A 17,811-nucleotide genomic window follows, 5' to 3' on the forward strand; every position below is an offset into this window, starting at 1 on the left:
GACTCTATGCTTCTGCAGAACAAACACAGTTGTCTGACGCATGAAGTACTGTGCACTTTGATGGCTGAGGTTTCGTCCATAATCAATGCAAGACCGCTGGTCCCAGTTTCATCTGACCCCTCATCACCATTTCTGCTTTCACCTGCAATGCTTCTGACACAAAAACCACCTGTTCTTCCTCCACCAAGAGAGTTCATTGGAAAAGACTTGTCAAAAGTCAATGGAAAAAGGTACAAGCCCTCGCCAATGAATTTTGGAGTCGCTGGAGAGACGAATACATCTGCACCCTACACTCAAGACGAAAGTGGCTCAAGACCTGCTGCAACCTGCAACCTGGAGATATTGTGCTCCTGAAGCAATCACAAGCTGCCCGAAATGCATGGCCAATGGCTATAATCACCTCAACATTCCCCAGCAGTGATGGTAAGGTGCGCAAGATTGAGGTGAGGATATCATCCCAGGGAACCGCAAAGACTTTTCTGCGGCCCATCTCTGAAGTCATTCTTCTCCTTGAGAATGACCAGTAATGAGTAAAGTATTCAAGTAGTGGCATTATCATGCCAGACAGGGAGTGTTCTGCCCTGCAGGTTAATAAATAGTTTAATTTGTTTCTTAAAAATAGTTGATTATAATTGTTGTCTTCCAGTTTTAGTTTGTAATGTTAAAAGCACAAATGCACATTAATATTACCCAAAGGTGTATTTTATTTTGAAGAGGCTTGTAAGAGTTGCAAGGTATCATGGGTAATAAACCTGCCAGCTAGCGTCAGTGTGCAGTGTAATGGTGGATAGATGTGAACATACAGCTACATCTTCCTGGTTTAAAGTTCTTCTACACTTCAGAAAGCAATGGCTGTGAGTATATACTTTGTTTAAGAGCTAAAGTAACCTGATTGTATAACTTTTAGATACTTTATGTGTGTTTAAAGAGTTCGTTTTTGTGGCTTGAAAATACTGCTATTAGATTGTATTGCCATGCATAAAACGCCATCTTGTGGTACGTAATGGAACAGCAGAAATATTATTGTTACTTTTTACATCTTGTAAGCATGTCTACATGACATTGCATTTGTTTAATGGTTTAGTAGTGATTTAAATGTTTATATTTTTGCAAGAAGACCAAGTGGTTAATTGTGTACATTTTATTTTGTGTTTTGCTTTATTGCAGTTTCACTCGTAATAGCATGAGTCTTCATGTCACAAGGTTTTGTGAATAAAGGGAGCAAGACGCTCTGAACCTGGCTCGTAAATTCGAGTTTGGCTTGCTGTTTATCTGCGTTAACATACTGGGCGTATACAACACGTAGTGAGAACAGTACAGTTACGTTTTATGGGCTTTTTGTTTTATTAAAGGCTCAGTAAGTGTGATTAGTTGTAATTGAACTTTAGTCATTTAGGATGTAATTGTAATTGATTTCAGGGGGAAAATAATAATTGTAATTGGAAAAAATGCTGGTCAACATAATCAATTTAGTTGTAATTGAACATGGATAATTGAAGTCATAATTGTAAGTTTGGCAGAAGTATGTGTAACTGTATAAAGTGAGGCTGTAGTCAACAGTGCATTACCAGGTTATGGTCCTCATCCATCCGTCCCTCAGTCACTCCTTTGGTTATGACAGCGAGCGCAGATCAAACCTGATGCTGCTGGATGACAGAACTCTAGTGTTTATAGCAGGAAACCTGCTTGTACTGCTGCAAGTTCACACCAAGGAGCAGAGATACCTGCGTTCCTGCAGCGGAGAAGGAATAGGTGCTATCACAGTAAGCTGATCTCCTGACACACTGACGATGTTATCATGCATACTCTGCTCAACAAATGTATATTTAACAAAGTACCTGTAATGTAGGCCACTTCCAGTCTTCTGTCCCCAGTTTTCTGACCAGCTTCTTTTGTTGTGACTAATATTAATCACATGTATATCTTTATGTATGTTTGTGTGTAGGCTCATCCCAGTAATGAGTACTTTGTCATAGCTGAGAAGGGAAACCAGCCTCTCATACTCGTCTATGAATATCCCTCATTGAGACTCTACCACATCCTCAGAGGTAAACATGATACATAATATCTATTAAGCATTTTTGTCATTTTGGATGATGGAGGCTGTTTTCTTATTTGCCATGTGTGCAGGAGGCACAGAGCAAGTGTACAGCTCTGTGGACTTTAACCTGGATGGCAGCATACTGGCCAGTGTGGGCGGAGCCCCAGATTACATGCTGACTCTGTGGGACTGGAGACATGAGGAAGTGATGCTGAGGTGCAAGGCATCCTCACAAGAAGTCTATAGAGTCAGATTCTCCCCACACAACCCAGAACTGCTCACCTCATCAGGAACTGGACACGTCAAGTAAGGAACACAATGATTACCCCTGACTAGCCTGGAGATAAGCCACACCCACTTCCTTACTTTTTGTAATCGCCTGTATTAAACATGATATAATAATACAAGGAGATTAGGATGGATTCCAGGCTAAGTACAGAAGGTGCAGCAGGAGCACCAGTGGCTCCAGGTGTGGCTTTTCTTCACAAGAAGGTATTTTATGTAAACGACTAAGATGTAAATATGAATAAAGCTTTATGTACTTCACTGAAATAAAAAAGAGCACATTTTTATGATAAATACTAGTTCAAAGCTTCAAGGTTCCTGGGGAAACAAAGCACTTCTTTGAATGACAAACAGCTCAATCTGACTGATATCATCTTGTTATGGTGAAATGGAAGGATGCAATAACAGAAATATTGAACTTGTTCATTATAATTAGAGCCCTGATGGTTTAATCTCGTATTTATTTATTTTTAATCCTGAGCTGCTGTTTTATTGAAATGAAAAGGATTATATACTGAATCAGGACACGTTAGTGAGTTTGAACTTTGGCATTTCAATCCAATAAAATTCCACTGAAACTAACAAACTGAACACCACAAATCACTGCTTTGAAAAATGTCAGGGAAAAACATTGTTTTTAAAATAAATAAACAGATATAAAAATAGTTTGATAAATATTTGGTAAATTCCAGCAAATATACAGGTATGGGGGAAAAAGATGACATTTTTAAATTATAAAAGCAAATCATAAAAAGAAATACTCGTGTTAATAAAATTATGCTTCATAAAAAAATGTATGTAAATGTATTTTTCTAACTTTTTTAGTTTTTCAGTTTAAAGACTATATTATAGCTCTAAAACCAACTAATCTGCAAAGGAACACGTGAATTGAGCATCATCTTTTCAAACAATTCCCAGGCAAGGTTATTGTGTAACATTTAAGCTTTTGTGACCGTTATTACTAGTCCACACTGCTTAAAGCTGGGGTATGTAATTTTTTTTTTTTTTTTTTTTTTTTATTTGGTAAAAAAAAAATCGATAATCATTTTTAATATATTGTATTGCATATTGTAATCCAGTGTTCTGAGTGGACAGTGAATCTCTTCTCCATCTCCTGGCTCTGTAAATGATCTTTAAAAATGCATGAGTGTGATGCTGGACTTCAGCCAATCAGAGATGTTTCTACCAACAGGGTGATCTCATGAGCTGTTTTAAGCATTATTATTGGCTGCTCAAGCTGCTCTTCAAAAGTTGATGCGCTTTCTGGATCTGAGAGTAGGGACAGTCCCATGGCTCTATATTCTAGCTGAAGTCTCTTATCTGGCTTTTGGCACAGCAGTTACACGGCAAATCAAGAGGAAAAAGGAAGACCGAGATGGAGAAGCAACAGAATAAAGGCAAAAACGTGTTCAGGAGGAACAGAGTCCACAGGGTCGGTGTGTGCAGCGAACTGCGAGTGGTCTGCTTTCAGTCAGCGCAGTCCGCCTCGAGTCAGAGAGAGTGAGAACAGACGGAATATTTAGCTTATTAAAAATGATCTAAGGTGGAAATAACAGACCCAATTCATCTGCAGTGTGGACGCAGTGTGTCTGCTCTGATCAGCTGAGAAATGACTGCTTGTGTTTGCGGAGCAGCTGTGACTCTGACCCTCTTACTGTCCTCACAGCAGTGAGTGATACGTGCTTTTATGTCTCGAAAACATCAGAAAACTCTCCAATAACACAAGATGAAGTTCCTACATTTGTTACTCGTCTCTATGGAGAAAACAGTCGCAAAGAGTTCCACAGTGTGCGCGTGCGCGCAAGTTTTGTTTAGGAGGGGAGCGTGGAGCGCCTCACGATTCTACATACCCCAGCTTTAAAGAGTGGTGTCTGTCTGTAAAGAACTTGTTTACTGATATCATTGCATTGTGTAAACATAAAGAATTTCTTTCATGTTTGTTATTTTCTCAGGTTGTCATGTATCTTCATGTTATTTGGCAGGAGTGTCATAATTATGAAGATAAAGACTTTTTAGAGGATGAGAAAATATTAATATTACAAATGCATATTTCAAGTCATCAGAGTAATCAACAAACTCCTCAGGCCAGGATTTAAAAATCCTGCTTTCTACCTCCTTCAAAAAACATTAGTTAGTGAAGACTTTTGTTGTGAAAAAAGACCTTATGTGACATTGTGTGATTTTATTTCTTCTTTTTGCATCCTGTTTAGGTTTTGGACTATTTCTCCCACATTCACAGGTCTCAAATTGCAAGGGGTTATGGGATATTTTGGGGAAACATCAGCCACTGACGTAGAGGGATTCGTGGAGCTTCCTGATAGAAAGGTAGGTCACCTGCTCCAGTTATGCAGTACCTGGCATTATAACTTTCTCAGTTCAGAGATGACATTCAGCTCAGATTCCTTTCATGCTTGTAGCCAAAGACAATCCTAATGTGGCATTTGCTAATTGATACAGATCCTACAACCAGCTTCTTCATGTGTTTAGGAAACTAGGATAAAGTTCTGCTAGAGAAAAGAGATGTGTTCTGGCTTTGTGACCAATTTAAACTGAGCCTGACTTCTGTCACCGGTTGGTACAGTAAAATCAGTTGTAGAAACCATCTTGTTGCTGATGTAGTGTAAGACACATGCATTTTAGTAAAGAAATTAAAAACAAATGCACTGCTAAATACTTCATTTGGAGCAGAAAAATAAGGATTCACAGGGACAGCTTTTTATAATTTTCACTATCTCTGTACTAGCTTCTGGAAGTCAGATAAAGGTCATTTGTGTGAATAATTTGATGTCACAATTTGTTTTTGGTCAAGTTTGTGTATATTCATAACAGCTCTGATTTGTTGGTGCCATTAGTACGCAAATATTTCTACTCTCCGCTCCTGTCCCCCCATGTTAAAAACAACTAAACCCCCCCCTACTTCTGACAAAACATTCTTTCTCTTAAGTCAGAAAAAACATGAAATATATAGCTACAACTTTGTCAAACCAATGACAGGTCAATTATATTTTTACTGAACATAAGGCCAATAAGCAAATGTTAAGGACAGATTTTAACTACATTTTCCTCCGATGATTTTAATACCATTAATATTCTGGCCCATTTAATGGTTCACGACAAACAAATTGACTGGTTTCTTACTTCACCAGTGCTTTTGGTTCTGAATTGACTGAGTCTTCTCCTGGTTAGGTGGTAACAGGTACAGAATGGGGTAACCTGCTGCTGTGGGATAGAGAGGCCATCAAAGTGGAGATCTGCCGAATAGAGCGGCAGAGCTGTCATGTGGGGACAGCACAGCCCTTTTCCTTAGAAGATGGACTGTTGATGACTTTCGGTTCTGATGGGGTGATCAGGGTACGATTAATCTTCTCTACGTGTTTTATTTTGAGCAGGTTTATAGGGGATCACATGCAGCTTATTCATGCTGACAAGGCAGGAGACAGTATTGGCTACAGGCGGCTATCTGTCTAATATTGTGTGGCCCCTAAAGTAAACACACAAAATGACTTCAAAAACACATAAGACAATAGAAAAACTCACAAAACAGCAGAAATTCACAAAATTGCTCTAAAAACCTATAAATGACCAAAAAATACACAAAAGGACAACAAATATACCAAAAATTACTCCATAAACATTGACTATAAAAAAAAACACTCAAATAAAAAAAACTACACAAAATGAATTCCTAAAACACACAAAACAACAAAGATACACAAAATTACAGAAAAATATACAAAATACAAACAAAAGACAAAAAATTACAACAAACAAATACACATAAAAACCTTGTTGTTTATTCCTTTATTTATGAACAGATTGGTTGTTATTATGAACGCTGACATTAATATGGATAATGTGGCCCTCGGATCGAACTATCATATTTTTGTGGCCCCCGCTGTAATAGAAGTTGCCCATTTCTGCTGTACTGGATGCCAGTGTGTCACAGGGTCACCACCTACAGACACTTTCATTCACACAGCATTATTCAACTGATGCCAACAAACCACTATTGTGTTAATAATTGTCAATGTATGACTCATCAACATCACAAGAACAAGTCTCTCATTACTTTTGAACTAATGAAGGAACTTCATTATTAGTTCTTCATTTGGAGCTGCTTTCATTTCATTTTTGAATTGACCCTTAAAAGAACAAATCTGTTATTGCATGTGGAAACCACACCATTATTCTATTTGTATGTAAGGTGTATGTCTTACTATGTAACTCTGCCACAGGGCTGGGACATTGAGAAAATCAACATGGCTGACACACACAGTGGAAGGTTAGAAATGGAACCCATTAATGAGCTGGTAGTTGGACACAATGTCTGCCTGTCATCTGTGGTGAGGAGCCCCCTGCCCAACTCCTTCATCTGGTTTGCCCAGGTCAGATGCAAAATCATCAACACTTGTGTCTACAATGCACCATAACGCTAGAGTCTGTACGGTGTGTTCCTACAGGATTCCAATGGAGCCATCTGGAAACTGGACCTTTCTTTCACCAACACTGTGAGTGAAGATGGTTTCCCTGAATTGATTTTCAGATCATTTACATGTTTGTTTATTTTTTTATTTCCGACAATTATTGGCTTTGGTGTCTCAACTGTTGGGGTGGGTCACAGAAGTCTGTCGTAGAGCCTTTCCAGGCGTAACAGCATTGTACCATTTTTACATTACATTTTGAGTTAGTTTAGTTTAGTTTCAGTCCTTAGAATTATATTTAATGATAGATGACTAAAAACGATTAAATATATAATGAGAAAAAGGGATAAATAGGTAAAAGGTCCTAAGTAGGCTATTTGCCTGTGGGTGAAAGTCCATTGCTTTTATTTTGAAGGGTATTACTACTAACTTTTTCTTAGAGTACAGTCTATTTAGGCATCACCACATGGCAACAATTTAGTACTTTTTTCCCGCTAACTAACATTGCTTTTCACTAATTAGAAAATAGGTTTTCAAATGAAAAGGTAATTTTGTAATGTATTTTTTACTCCACATTTTTCCCCTAGTTTTCAGCTTGCATATACAAATGGCAGCCAGAGACACACTATAGGGCCAAATACATTTGACCACCTTATATTTTTCAGGGTTTAGGCTGGCCCCTTATCTTTGTTTAAACCTGCCTGTGATTTTATGATCACAGGTTCAAACAAAACATGTTATTTAAATGAATTTGAGAAGTAAAATATGACTCCATTTGTGTTGTGGCTTGCTATTAAGAAGTGATGGTGGGTCCTAAACAGTGAAACAAAGGCTGTGGTTACATCTGTATGTGCAGACTCCAGATCCAGAGTGCCTGTTTACTTTCCATGCCGGGTCAATCCACGGTCTGGATGTTTGTAAAACATCACACCTCATGGCCACGACAGCTCCTGACCGTGAGTACGCACACACACAAGCACACACACACTTGACATTTACAGAAATTGCTTTCTTCCTTGGATTAGTATGGAATAGTCTCAGATTCTTATAATCTCCTTAACATAATCTCCTTTTTTGAAGTTTTACTATAATCCAGGTCTCGAAAAAGAATTATACTAAACCTGGCCAGAGGCCGGTTATACAGAATTATACAAAAATTGTAAAAACTGGTGTTTAATCAACGTGTCTGTGCTCCGACTATTGGTTTAGCATTATCGTTGCAGATATTGCTCAGACTTTCTCCCTCGATTTAATTTCGGGGGAAAATCCCGCTCTATCCCAGTCATTGCTTATGTGTCCTTGGGCAAGGCACTTTTCACACATGGCCTCGTATGAATGGGTATGAATTGTGCATGAATAGGCGTGGTTTGCCCCAGGGCAGCTGTGGCTACAATGTAGCTTACCACCACCTTTATGACTGGTGTGAATTAATTATGGTTTCTGTAAAGCACTTTGAGTGTCATTAGAAGTGTTATATGAACACATACGTACAATTCTAAAGTCTTGAACTATTGTCTAGATGTCTTTACATATTTGCTGTTTTTTCTCTCTTTTTCCCTCAATTCCAAATTAAAGGTCAAACTCCTGTTCCACACAAACATATGTTAACTGATGAAATGTATAACTAAATGTTTAACCCCTTTCCGATCATTTCCACATTTACAATCACCTTTTGCATAATGTGCACAATCTTAATCAAAACATGATCGGACCAGTCCATGATTTCATTAGTCTAAAACTGTATTATGTTGTCTGGAACTAGACAAACAAAGAAGCATCCAGATTTTGAATAAAGTCTTAAAGCAGAACTAAGTAACATGCAGTTAGCGCTGCCCCTAAAGGTTCCTTTTGGTTATGCCACTGTCGTAAAAACTCTGCACCCCCCGCCGCCTGCCCCACGCCACAGCTACATGCTTTTCTCTCCCAAGACGGTAGCAATCGATCACTGAAAAATCCTAATACAACAGTGACACTAAGGGTGCTTTCACACATAGTCCCATGTGACCATGTCAACAGTATGAGGAAGAGAGACAAGTAAAATAAATGAATGGGAGTAACACGGAAGGGAGTGTGGCAATGTGTGTGGTGTGTTTGTTTGTGTGCTGACAAAGCGGCTCTGAAAATGGATGGATAGATGGATGAATATTTGTGTGTGTGCTGCCTGATGGAGGGCTGGCGTGCGAGTGTGTGTGCGTGCCTGTTGCCGCGACGACAGTGTGTGTGATTGCTCAGACAAAGATCTTCTCTGCCTTTTTTTGACAGCCTCCACCATGATTTAAGTTTGAGAAAAGTGAATTTGTAGACAACCGTGTGCAGCCACGGGGCTGGTCATAATCTAGCATTAGTTTGTACTGGGCTGTCGTAAAGCAGTACGTCTTGCCACCGGGTCGGAGGCAGGGAAAGTTGCAAGTGTGGTTTTCTGGCCAGAGACAGCAGGGAGAGATGAAAGACCCCCCAATCACCCCATAAACACTTGTATTACCCTCACAGGAACTACGAGAAGGTTTTATTAAGGTGAAAAGGTTACTTGGTTCTGCTTTAAGAAGACACTAGATTAGTGATGATTAATATAATTAGATTATTTGAGTTCAGGTTTTATTGAAACCTCAGTAGGTGAAACCAGCCCTCAGTGTTTAGATTGAGTTTGATGATATTTTTAAGTCATTAGTATTAGATATTAGAAGTTATAGAAGTTGAGTTTTTTGCTTGTATAGGTTCAACACTATCCTGCTTCTCTTCTCAGGCTCAGTCAAAGTTTTTGACTTCTTGGCAAAAAAACAATTGACCACCAGTTGCTTCAACCAAAGTGGGACTACCATCAGCTGGGCTCCACCATGGGTATATTTGCTGACATCTAAATTTGCATTTTTAAACATTTCAGTTTTATTTATTCACCTTTCACAGTAAAACCAGCTTGACAACTTAGACATCATCAATACTTTTCTGGTTTCAACTGTTAGGTGAAAGCGAGCAGTGGTCTGCTTGGCTTTGAGGATGGAGTCGTTCGTTTATTGGAGCTATACAGACCTCAGAGTTTGTATGCGGTATCCAGAAGCAGCTGTGAAGAAGATGGCAAACTGCGCCTCAAACAGGCCTTTAAACCTCACAGTGAATCTGTAACTGCACTGGCTTATGAGCGTAATGGGGAGATCCTGGCTACAGGGGTAAGAAGAGGTTTAGTTGTGCAGTTTTATTGAATATTGCTGTAGATATGATACTGTATATGATATGATATAATGAAAAATAAGCAGGTGTTACATCATGAGTTTAAGTCCAACAATAAAACTGACAGTTCTCAGTTCTTCCCCACCCCGAACCATTTTCCTACGCTGACTCCCTCTTCCCTTTCTCCTCACTTAGGTGTAACACTGCCCTCTGTTTTTATATTCTCCCTTTAATTAAGTGTTTCTTATCCTTCCTTAGAGAGGGCTGGTAATGGTCACAATTATGCAATAAAATGAATTAATTCATTCATGACATCCTCCAGTTTGGGAACCACTGATGTAAACAATCCTACCTTTAGACATCTTACTACTCTGAAAGCATATCTAAAATAGATTAAAACATAACTTTGTGACATTGCTAAACATTAGAATACACGGCCCTTTGATTATATCACTACACTGCCTATCCTTGTGGATTTATCCCTTGTTCTCCAAGTCTGAAAACATGTACTATATTTAATTTATATAATCCGAGTCTCAAATAATGAACGTAGATGTCAGATTTTTGTTCCTCTGATTATGACTGTTATACAGGTGAACTGTCTTTAACAAGAACTTAAACCACTATGACACAACAATAACAAACTATATTGTAAACATTGTAACCTCTTTATTTTCCAGTGCAATTTCAGCAAGTGTAGCTTGGTGAGTTTAAATAGTCGAGTAATGAATAAATAAAACATTTGTAACCTTAAGTCTTTTTTTGTAACTACTCAGAGCGCAGACGGAACAGTGTTCTTCTTTTCTGTTGGGGAAAAGTACCTTCCTATCGGCTTTATCCATGTTCCCAGCCCAGTGCAGGCACTTGAGTGGTCTCCTGCATCCCATGTAAGTCTTATTCAACATCCTCACCATATAGTGCTGCAAAGATTGTGTCTGCTGAAAAAAACAACTATTCAATCGATTTTCTCTTCATTGTCTTAACACAGAGCAATAACAGACTGCTCATTCTGTGTTGGAGTGGGCATGTGGTTGAAGTGAATTGTCCCAATCCCAAGGATCAGGAGCCACTTAAAACCTTCCTGCTGCCTGAGCTGCACAGGAGGCCATTCAGGTTCCAGAGTATCAAATCTAGAATCAAGGTCTGAAGCCCAAAGACATTGTTTAAAGGTTTTTAAAAATACCAAAAACTCCTTTGAATGAAGATGAGTTGTGTCATGTGCGTTGCTGCTTTTACAGAGACAGGAAGACATTTTAAGACTTCAAGCTTTAAAGGAGGAGAAGAAGAAAAAGGCAAAAGAGCTTTTAACCTTGCTTGATGCTAAACAAGAAGAAGACGAAGAAGAAGAGGAAGAAAAGGAGGAAGAGTTACCACCAATCTACATTCCAGATCCTCCAAGTCCTCTCTATTGTGGTTTCTATTCAGAGCCAGACCATTTCTGGCTTTCCATGGTACTCATAGACACATATTTTTATGGAATGACTCAAAAAATCAAATTTGATGAAAAATATTCAGGAATGTCTAACACCCTTCTCTATTGTGGTCTATATTCCATAGACCACTGTACTGTACATTTTTTGTTGGTACTAGCTAACTGTTTCTGTTTAAACACAACAAAGAATGGCAGATTTTTGAGTTAATTATTATAAATGATTATGGTTATAATATCATTTTTATGAGCCAATATAACCTATGAGTATTATTGAGGAGTTTTATTATGACACTGAATCTTTTTGTTCTTTTCTTTGTCGCACAGGGTGGCTTTGACTCAGGTTATTTGTATCATTGTAAGTTCTCAGAGAATCAAGACGAGGAACCAGAAAAGCGAAAGGATGAACCTTTTCACTTTCTACCAATCCACAATGCAGACAATGACCCAATTTGCTCAATCACCTTCAGGTAGACGGAGATCAAACTAACAAGTTGACTCTTTCATTTTAAATTCAGTTTGCAGAGCTGAAAGGCTGAAAATGATGTCCATGTTCAAATATCTGTCAATATTTTAGAGGATCTTGTTTAACTTCAGATGGATGACAAAACAAGATTTTATAGCTTTATTGTATTAAATCGTTCAGAGTTTTTGGACACAAGTCCAGCCCTTTCCTGTATATTAACACTGGACTTTAATTTACTATTAGGAGCGGGATGATACACTGAGTTCAGGATACGATACAATGGATGATAATGGGCTCACTATAACGATGCAATACCATATTTTTTGAAAGGAAAAAAAGGCAATGAAAATGCAGTTGGACTAATAACTATAAAATAATAATGGTTTTATATCACTTTAATTAACCCTGAAAATACTTACATACTCGGGGTATGAACTTTTTAACTCAATGAAAAATAAAAACTAATCATAACAATCTGGTGTATAGGAGATCGTGTGGATTTATTTTTCAATCTGACTCCCCCAAGAGATACCACTCAATGTAACACTTTGTGACGTTTTAATACCGTGTTATCTTGTCGCATGAAATATCGTCCCACTTTTATTTACACTCAACATCAGAATCATGTTAAGAGAAACTTCATAGACATTTTAACTGATTTGATGAGTATGTGTATCTTTTTAAAATCCCCTCTGACAGTTAAAACATCAGGCAGCTTTGTTAAAACCCTGATTTGACAGATGATTAATTGTGTGTGCGATTGAAGGTTGTTTACCAGTATACCTCAAAATTCCACTTTATATCTGACTTGTCCTTCCTGGTGTTTTACAGCTCCAGCAGAGAGCTGCTGCTCTGTGGCATGCATTCAGGTTCCATCAGAGTTTACCCTCTGCAACCAGGTGACCTCAGCCTCACCTCCATGCAATCTTAGTGGGTCCTCAGCCTCCATGATAATCAAAATGGACAACTGCACCACATCCGCTGCAGCCATGACGACCTCTTTGTTTTAACTGCTGGAGATGACGGGAACATATTTTCCTTTACAAGGCGTCCACCAGAGGAGCTACAGAGCAGCCTGCAGAGAAAGGCTGCCATGATTCCTTCACCAAGTGTCAGTATACCTTTCAATTAGCATTCTGCATGGCAATGGTCATATGAATAAGCCTTATGTATTTTTATGAAAAAAAGAAAAATGATGTTGGTAACAAGAATAACAATTGGAAGGACAACAAATGATGCACCGCAATGTTTACCTAGAACAAGTTTTTTTTCTACCCTTTCAGATGATGTGCACATGTGCATGCAGGCATACACATCATTTTTATGGATTATTTATATACAATATTTCTCCTCATTTCTATCGATCATATGCGTTCTAGTTGATTCAATAATGAATCAAATAAATTAAATGACCAAGCAGGTTTTTAGGTGCCGGCAGCCTAAGTTTGTGAAAACCTATTGTATCCTGCATGTTATTTTTCTTCCTTAAAGCAAATCATGCTTCCTGTGCTCGAACAATCACCAATGTTTTCCACAAAGGTCTAGTCCCATGTCAGATTGCCTCAGCTGCAACATCAGGCCAATAGTCCTAAAGGTGGTGCTACAGCAAGTCTCTAAAGGTAAAAATGTTGAAAATTCACAACAAATCAACAATATGTGCAACAGATTTGCGACTTTCACCAAAATGGCACTGAAGAAATGTTTTTACTTTTAAATCAATTGCAAATTATGAAGTCTAAACTTGCTACAGCTCATCTTCAGACTGATCCACACAGATTTTTGATACATTCAAAACTGAGCCTACGGTGCATCAAAATATCTGATTTTTTTTTTTTTTATCTCAACTATTTAGACTTTGTACATTGTCACCACAGAGAGTTTCTATAATACACCTGTTAACATTTGCAAAGTCTTGATGTTCATGTAACCAACATAATTAAAATGTGTTGACACTTACATGATATTTAAATTAACAGGTGGGTCTAGAGAGCAAGTCACTGGTTCTGGACATTGAGGACCCAGCAGCCTACAGGTCAGTGTTTAGACTGTTCAGCTAAATGTTTTGCAGTGACATGCCGTGACCAGTAGGGTTGGGTAGGCAGGGGGTTGCAAATCGAGACCACCAAAGACAATTTCATATGTTTCTGCTGGCAAGTGTCAATTCAATTCAACTTTATTTGTATAAAGCCATTTCCAACAAAGTCATCTCAATGCATTTTTCAAAATATAAAATTCATAATAAGAAAGAAAAAAACCCAACAAGATCCACATGAAGAAGCATTTAGCCATCTAACAAAATCAACATCGTGAAACACCATTAAAGAAACATAAACAAATATTTAATATAGCCTCCATACTCTCCCAACAAGATAGATATCATGACATGGCAGCACATTCGTTGATTGTGTTGGAAACACAGAAACACGGCGCAATCCTTCCATTCACTGTGAAAAATACAATACAATACAATTTTCTGACCTTACCATTGCTGAAGGTCTGGTAACTCAGGTGTTGGTCTCCCATTTTTTAAAAGCTGTCGTTTTTCCTCAAAAGAAAGTTTCTTTATTGTCTCTAGTGCTGTCATCCTGCCTGTAGTGTTATCCCGCCCACTAGCTAGAGAACGTAGCAGCCGCGGTCACGTGATATCAATTCACTAATGCACTGTGAACGTACGTATAGCATTTAGTATAGAACGGTTACGTCCATAGACAGCATAGAGAGCTGCCTTTTTACGTCAATGGTTTTCATCTTGGGGAACTGACTGTGCATGTGCAAACACATAAAAACATGCTATGGCAACAGAGGCAGAGCAGCAATGTGCTTTTCGGAGAGGGCGTGGCCTCCTCCTGCCTTACAGCAGCGTGAGACTGCAGCCGTTCCAGGAAATAGCGATGTTTAGTAATTTGGGCTATGAAACACTCAAAATGCAGACACTTTCAAACTTATAGGTATTGTAGGCTATCGGAAATGGAAAAATAAATAATTTATAAATATATTATAAATAAAACAAATTGACCCTTGGGTAGGCACTGCCTTCTTTGCCTACTCTGACTGCAAGTCACTGATGTTTTGATATTTAGGTGTGTTGGGGGCGGGGGCAGGGCAACGATGAGAAGAGCAGAGGATTACAAGCCACTGGGGAATGCTGTATGCTATGCTATGTGTTATTTTGACTTAAATAGAGCATCCTCTTCTCTTACCCACAACAGCAAACCTCCAATGGTCAAATAAGTTATTGATAAAACCGTCATTACAACTACTAGTACAGTGCCTGTCGGAAGTATGTATTCATATAGTGGAGGCTTAAGTAGAGTTGTCAATTATGGCCAAAGGAGTATGTGTTTGAAGGTTGGATGTACAAAGAGGTGTGCATACTCTGCAGTGTTATAAAGGGGTATATGTGCGGGTGCAAAAAAAAACTGTTTATTTAGTGTTTAACATTTCTTAGTGCAGGGGTGGTGATTTGTGTGTGTGTGTGTGTGCACCTGCTCGTGCACGTGTGCGTGTGTGTGTGTTAAGAAGAGACACTGTGCAGTATACAGTTTTTTACTTGTCTGTCATTCATACAATGTTTTGTATTTCCTGTGAAATGGATTCAGTACAGTCAATAAATTCTGAATTTCTTCAGTGACAGATATCATAATGTATGATATCGCTGTATCGTGATATAATCGTTACCGTGGGCAATGACATTATCATATCATGAGGTACCTGGTGATACCCAGCCCTAATATACATGGGTAGGCATCGTCTTGGTGGGCTGGTCCGGTCCGCTATGTTTTTTTTTTTTTAGACAATATTGGCTTAAAATTGGCAGAAATGTGAGAACAATTTAAACTGGCGTGAATGTGGATAAATTGGCAAAAATAAGCATGAAATATGGTGAAAAGAGGTTAACAGTAACAATAATGGGTCAACATATGTGACATTCAGTGTAAAAGTGGTGGAAAGGGTTAAATAGTGCAGAAAGGGCATTTCAATGTGATTGGGAAGTGGCAGAAATGGGAGTAATGTCGCAAAAATGCATTAAAAGGAGCAAAAATATGTCAAGAAAAAGTGATTAAAAAAAGGTTAAAATATGGAAAGTTTGACGTAGCTGCAGAAAAAGGGTAAAAATAAGCCAAAATGGCCTCAAATTGTTTAAAAAAAATGACTTAATAACTTGTGCATTATAATAATAATAATGATTTCCCGTGGCGTTCTGTGGAGCACCGTGGTTGGATCAGCCTGGTGCTGAAGGTGCTTTTGTGACTGACCAGCATATCATGGAGTGGGTGGGACACATTGACCAAGATGGATTTCACCTTGGACAGGCTCCTCCTCTCTGTCACCACTGTAAGAGAGTCCAGTTTAATCCCCACAACGTCACTGGCCCTGCGGATGAGTCTGTTGAGTCTTTTGGCGTCTGCACTTATCCACGGTTGAATCACATATATATAGATGTATATTGCTTGATTACACCAGGATTAGCGGGATCTTCTGAGTCCTTGCTGCAACAGATACACAGCAAAACCAGAGGCGATGGGGATTGGAGGACAGCACCTGTTGTGCTGTAGAATGCACCTCTGCCGTGAAATGCACCCCCTTCGCGGGAGCACACATACACTCTCCTGGATTTCCGCTGGATGTAACTGCAGCGCAATCTGCTGTCCTTCAATCCCCAGTGGCTACTACGATGAGCAGAGTAAACTGATCGACACGCAAGTACACAAAACAACAGAAATGCACAAAAATATACAAAATGACTCCAATGCCATTGGAGTCATTGGCATTGGAGTCACCTACATGGCCATATAGGTGGCCATGTAGGTGCCACCTACATGGCACCAGTTGGTCACTACATCATAGTACAAGGCTGATATTCATGGGACATGAATATCCTAGCAACCCCTGTTGAAAAACACAACTGACGTACATAGGCGTCAATGTTAGTGAATGATTTAAATGCCAACATCTTGGCAACATCTATCTATAAAGCAAGGGAGCTCTGTCTGTCTGCGTGTTCCTCAAATATCTCTGCATATGGCTCAGATTGACCTGAGACTTTCAACATGGCTGCTGCTTGGTTCAAAGGTGTGCAACATCGGATTTGTTTGGATTGGAATGATACCGTTCATAAATTATTTCATAAAATTGTCCACCGGTCACTTGCGCGCCAGAGCCAATCGCTGCACGCCGCACCACGTGCTGCAGAGTAAAGAGCTCACATACAGCTATTTGTGTGAGTGTGTGTCTAGTGAACGTTGGGGCACGCGCAGCGGGTTGGGCAGAGGCTTTGAGATAGGGATATGCGAGGAATGGTGCGACACGGCCACCCCGTGGCATCCTGGCTTTCAAATTGCCAACAGTCTGCTGGAGTGGCTTTACTTTTTGCTTGCTTTGGGTGAACCTGGCGCACGCGTGTGTGTATGTGTATGTGTTTAATTCAGAGTTAAATTTGCATTAGGAAAAAAGTGTTTACAAGGTTAGTTTAAAGATGATTTAACTTTTATTCTGAATGAAAGAGGAATTAAAACTCCCATGTAAATGTGAGTGTCTCAAAGTGTTTCTCCAGGCATAACTTCATACTTTTTCCCAATTTATTCATTTAGATATATGAAAACACAATAGTTATTACTCTACACATTTCACAACAAACCTAAATGTCCCTGACGTCCCACCTTCAAACACAACCTCATTTGGCCATCCATGAAATCACGACTTAACCTCCCACTTTTTTATAGCAATACATACTTCCTACGGGCACTGCACTAGTATTGCCAGTGTGTAAACGCTCTCCCTGCAACATCGTGGTGATGGAAGTATATGCGTCGGGACAACGTCGGCGCAGCATTTCTATGCTGTCTGGGAACAAACAAACAGACAAACACATACTTTAAGTAAATCCAGTAACACAAGCACTACTTTAATAAAAAAATAAAAAGATTTAAATGATATGAAAGACTGCAGTTTTATCATTTTTGTTGTTTTCATCAGAGTTTAACTCCACCCACAGTACTGTTGT

The 17,811-nt window shown here is 39.0% G+C and overlaps 1 protein-coding gene across 1 annotated transcript; it reads left to right on the forward strand.

Moving 5' to 3' along the window:
- The first annotated feature begins 764 nt into the window (after positions 1-764).
- Positions 765-14,003, forward strand: LOC114460320 (cilia- and flagella-associated protein 44-like). The gene is made up of 18 exons (XM_028442251.1): positions 765-854; positions 1,601-1,763; positions 1,946-2,048; positions 2,131-2,347; positions 4,537-4,651; positions 5,513-5,677; positions 6,562-6,711; positions 6,787-6,834; positions 7,604-7,703; positions 9,491-9,585; positions 9,708-9,911; positions 10,593-10,616; positions 10,689-10,799; positions 10,901-11,053; positions 11,151-11,363; positions 11,669-11,811; positions 12,639-13,426; positions 13,784-14,003. The coding sequence occupies exons 1-17, from the start codon at positions 781-783 to the stop codon at positions 12,736-12,738; spliced, it is 2,178 nt and encodes a 725-aa protein (XP_028298052.1). The 5' UTR covers positions 765-780; the 3' UTR covers positions 12,739-13,426; positions 13,784-14,003.
- Positions 14,004-17,811: the final 3,808 nt, after the last annotated feature.

The sequence above is a fragment of the Gouania willdenowi genome, unplaced genomic scaffold, assembly GCF_900634775.1.
Source record: "Gouania willdenowi unplaced genomic scaffold, fGouWil2.1 scaffold_423_arrow_ctg1, whole genome shotgun sequence".
Taxonomy (NCBI): Eukaryota; Metazoa; Chordata; class Actinopteri; order Blenniiformes; family Gobiesocidae; genus Gouania; species Gouania willdenowi.

Bases quoted from the DNA above. Each gene is read 5' to 3' on its own strand.
- LOC114460320 (XM_028442251.1), top strand. From the start codon at position 781: ATGGTGGATAGATGTGAACATACAGCTACATCTTCCTGGTTTAAAGTT. The intron at 5,678-6,561 runs GTACGATTAATC...ACTCTGCCACAG, and splicing joins GTTCTGATGGGGTGATCAGG to GGCTGGGACATTGAGAAAAT. The intron at 11,364-11,668 runs GTACTCATAGAC...TTTGTCGCACAG, and splicing joins ACCATTTCTGGCTTTCCATG to GGTGGCTTTGACTCAGGTTA.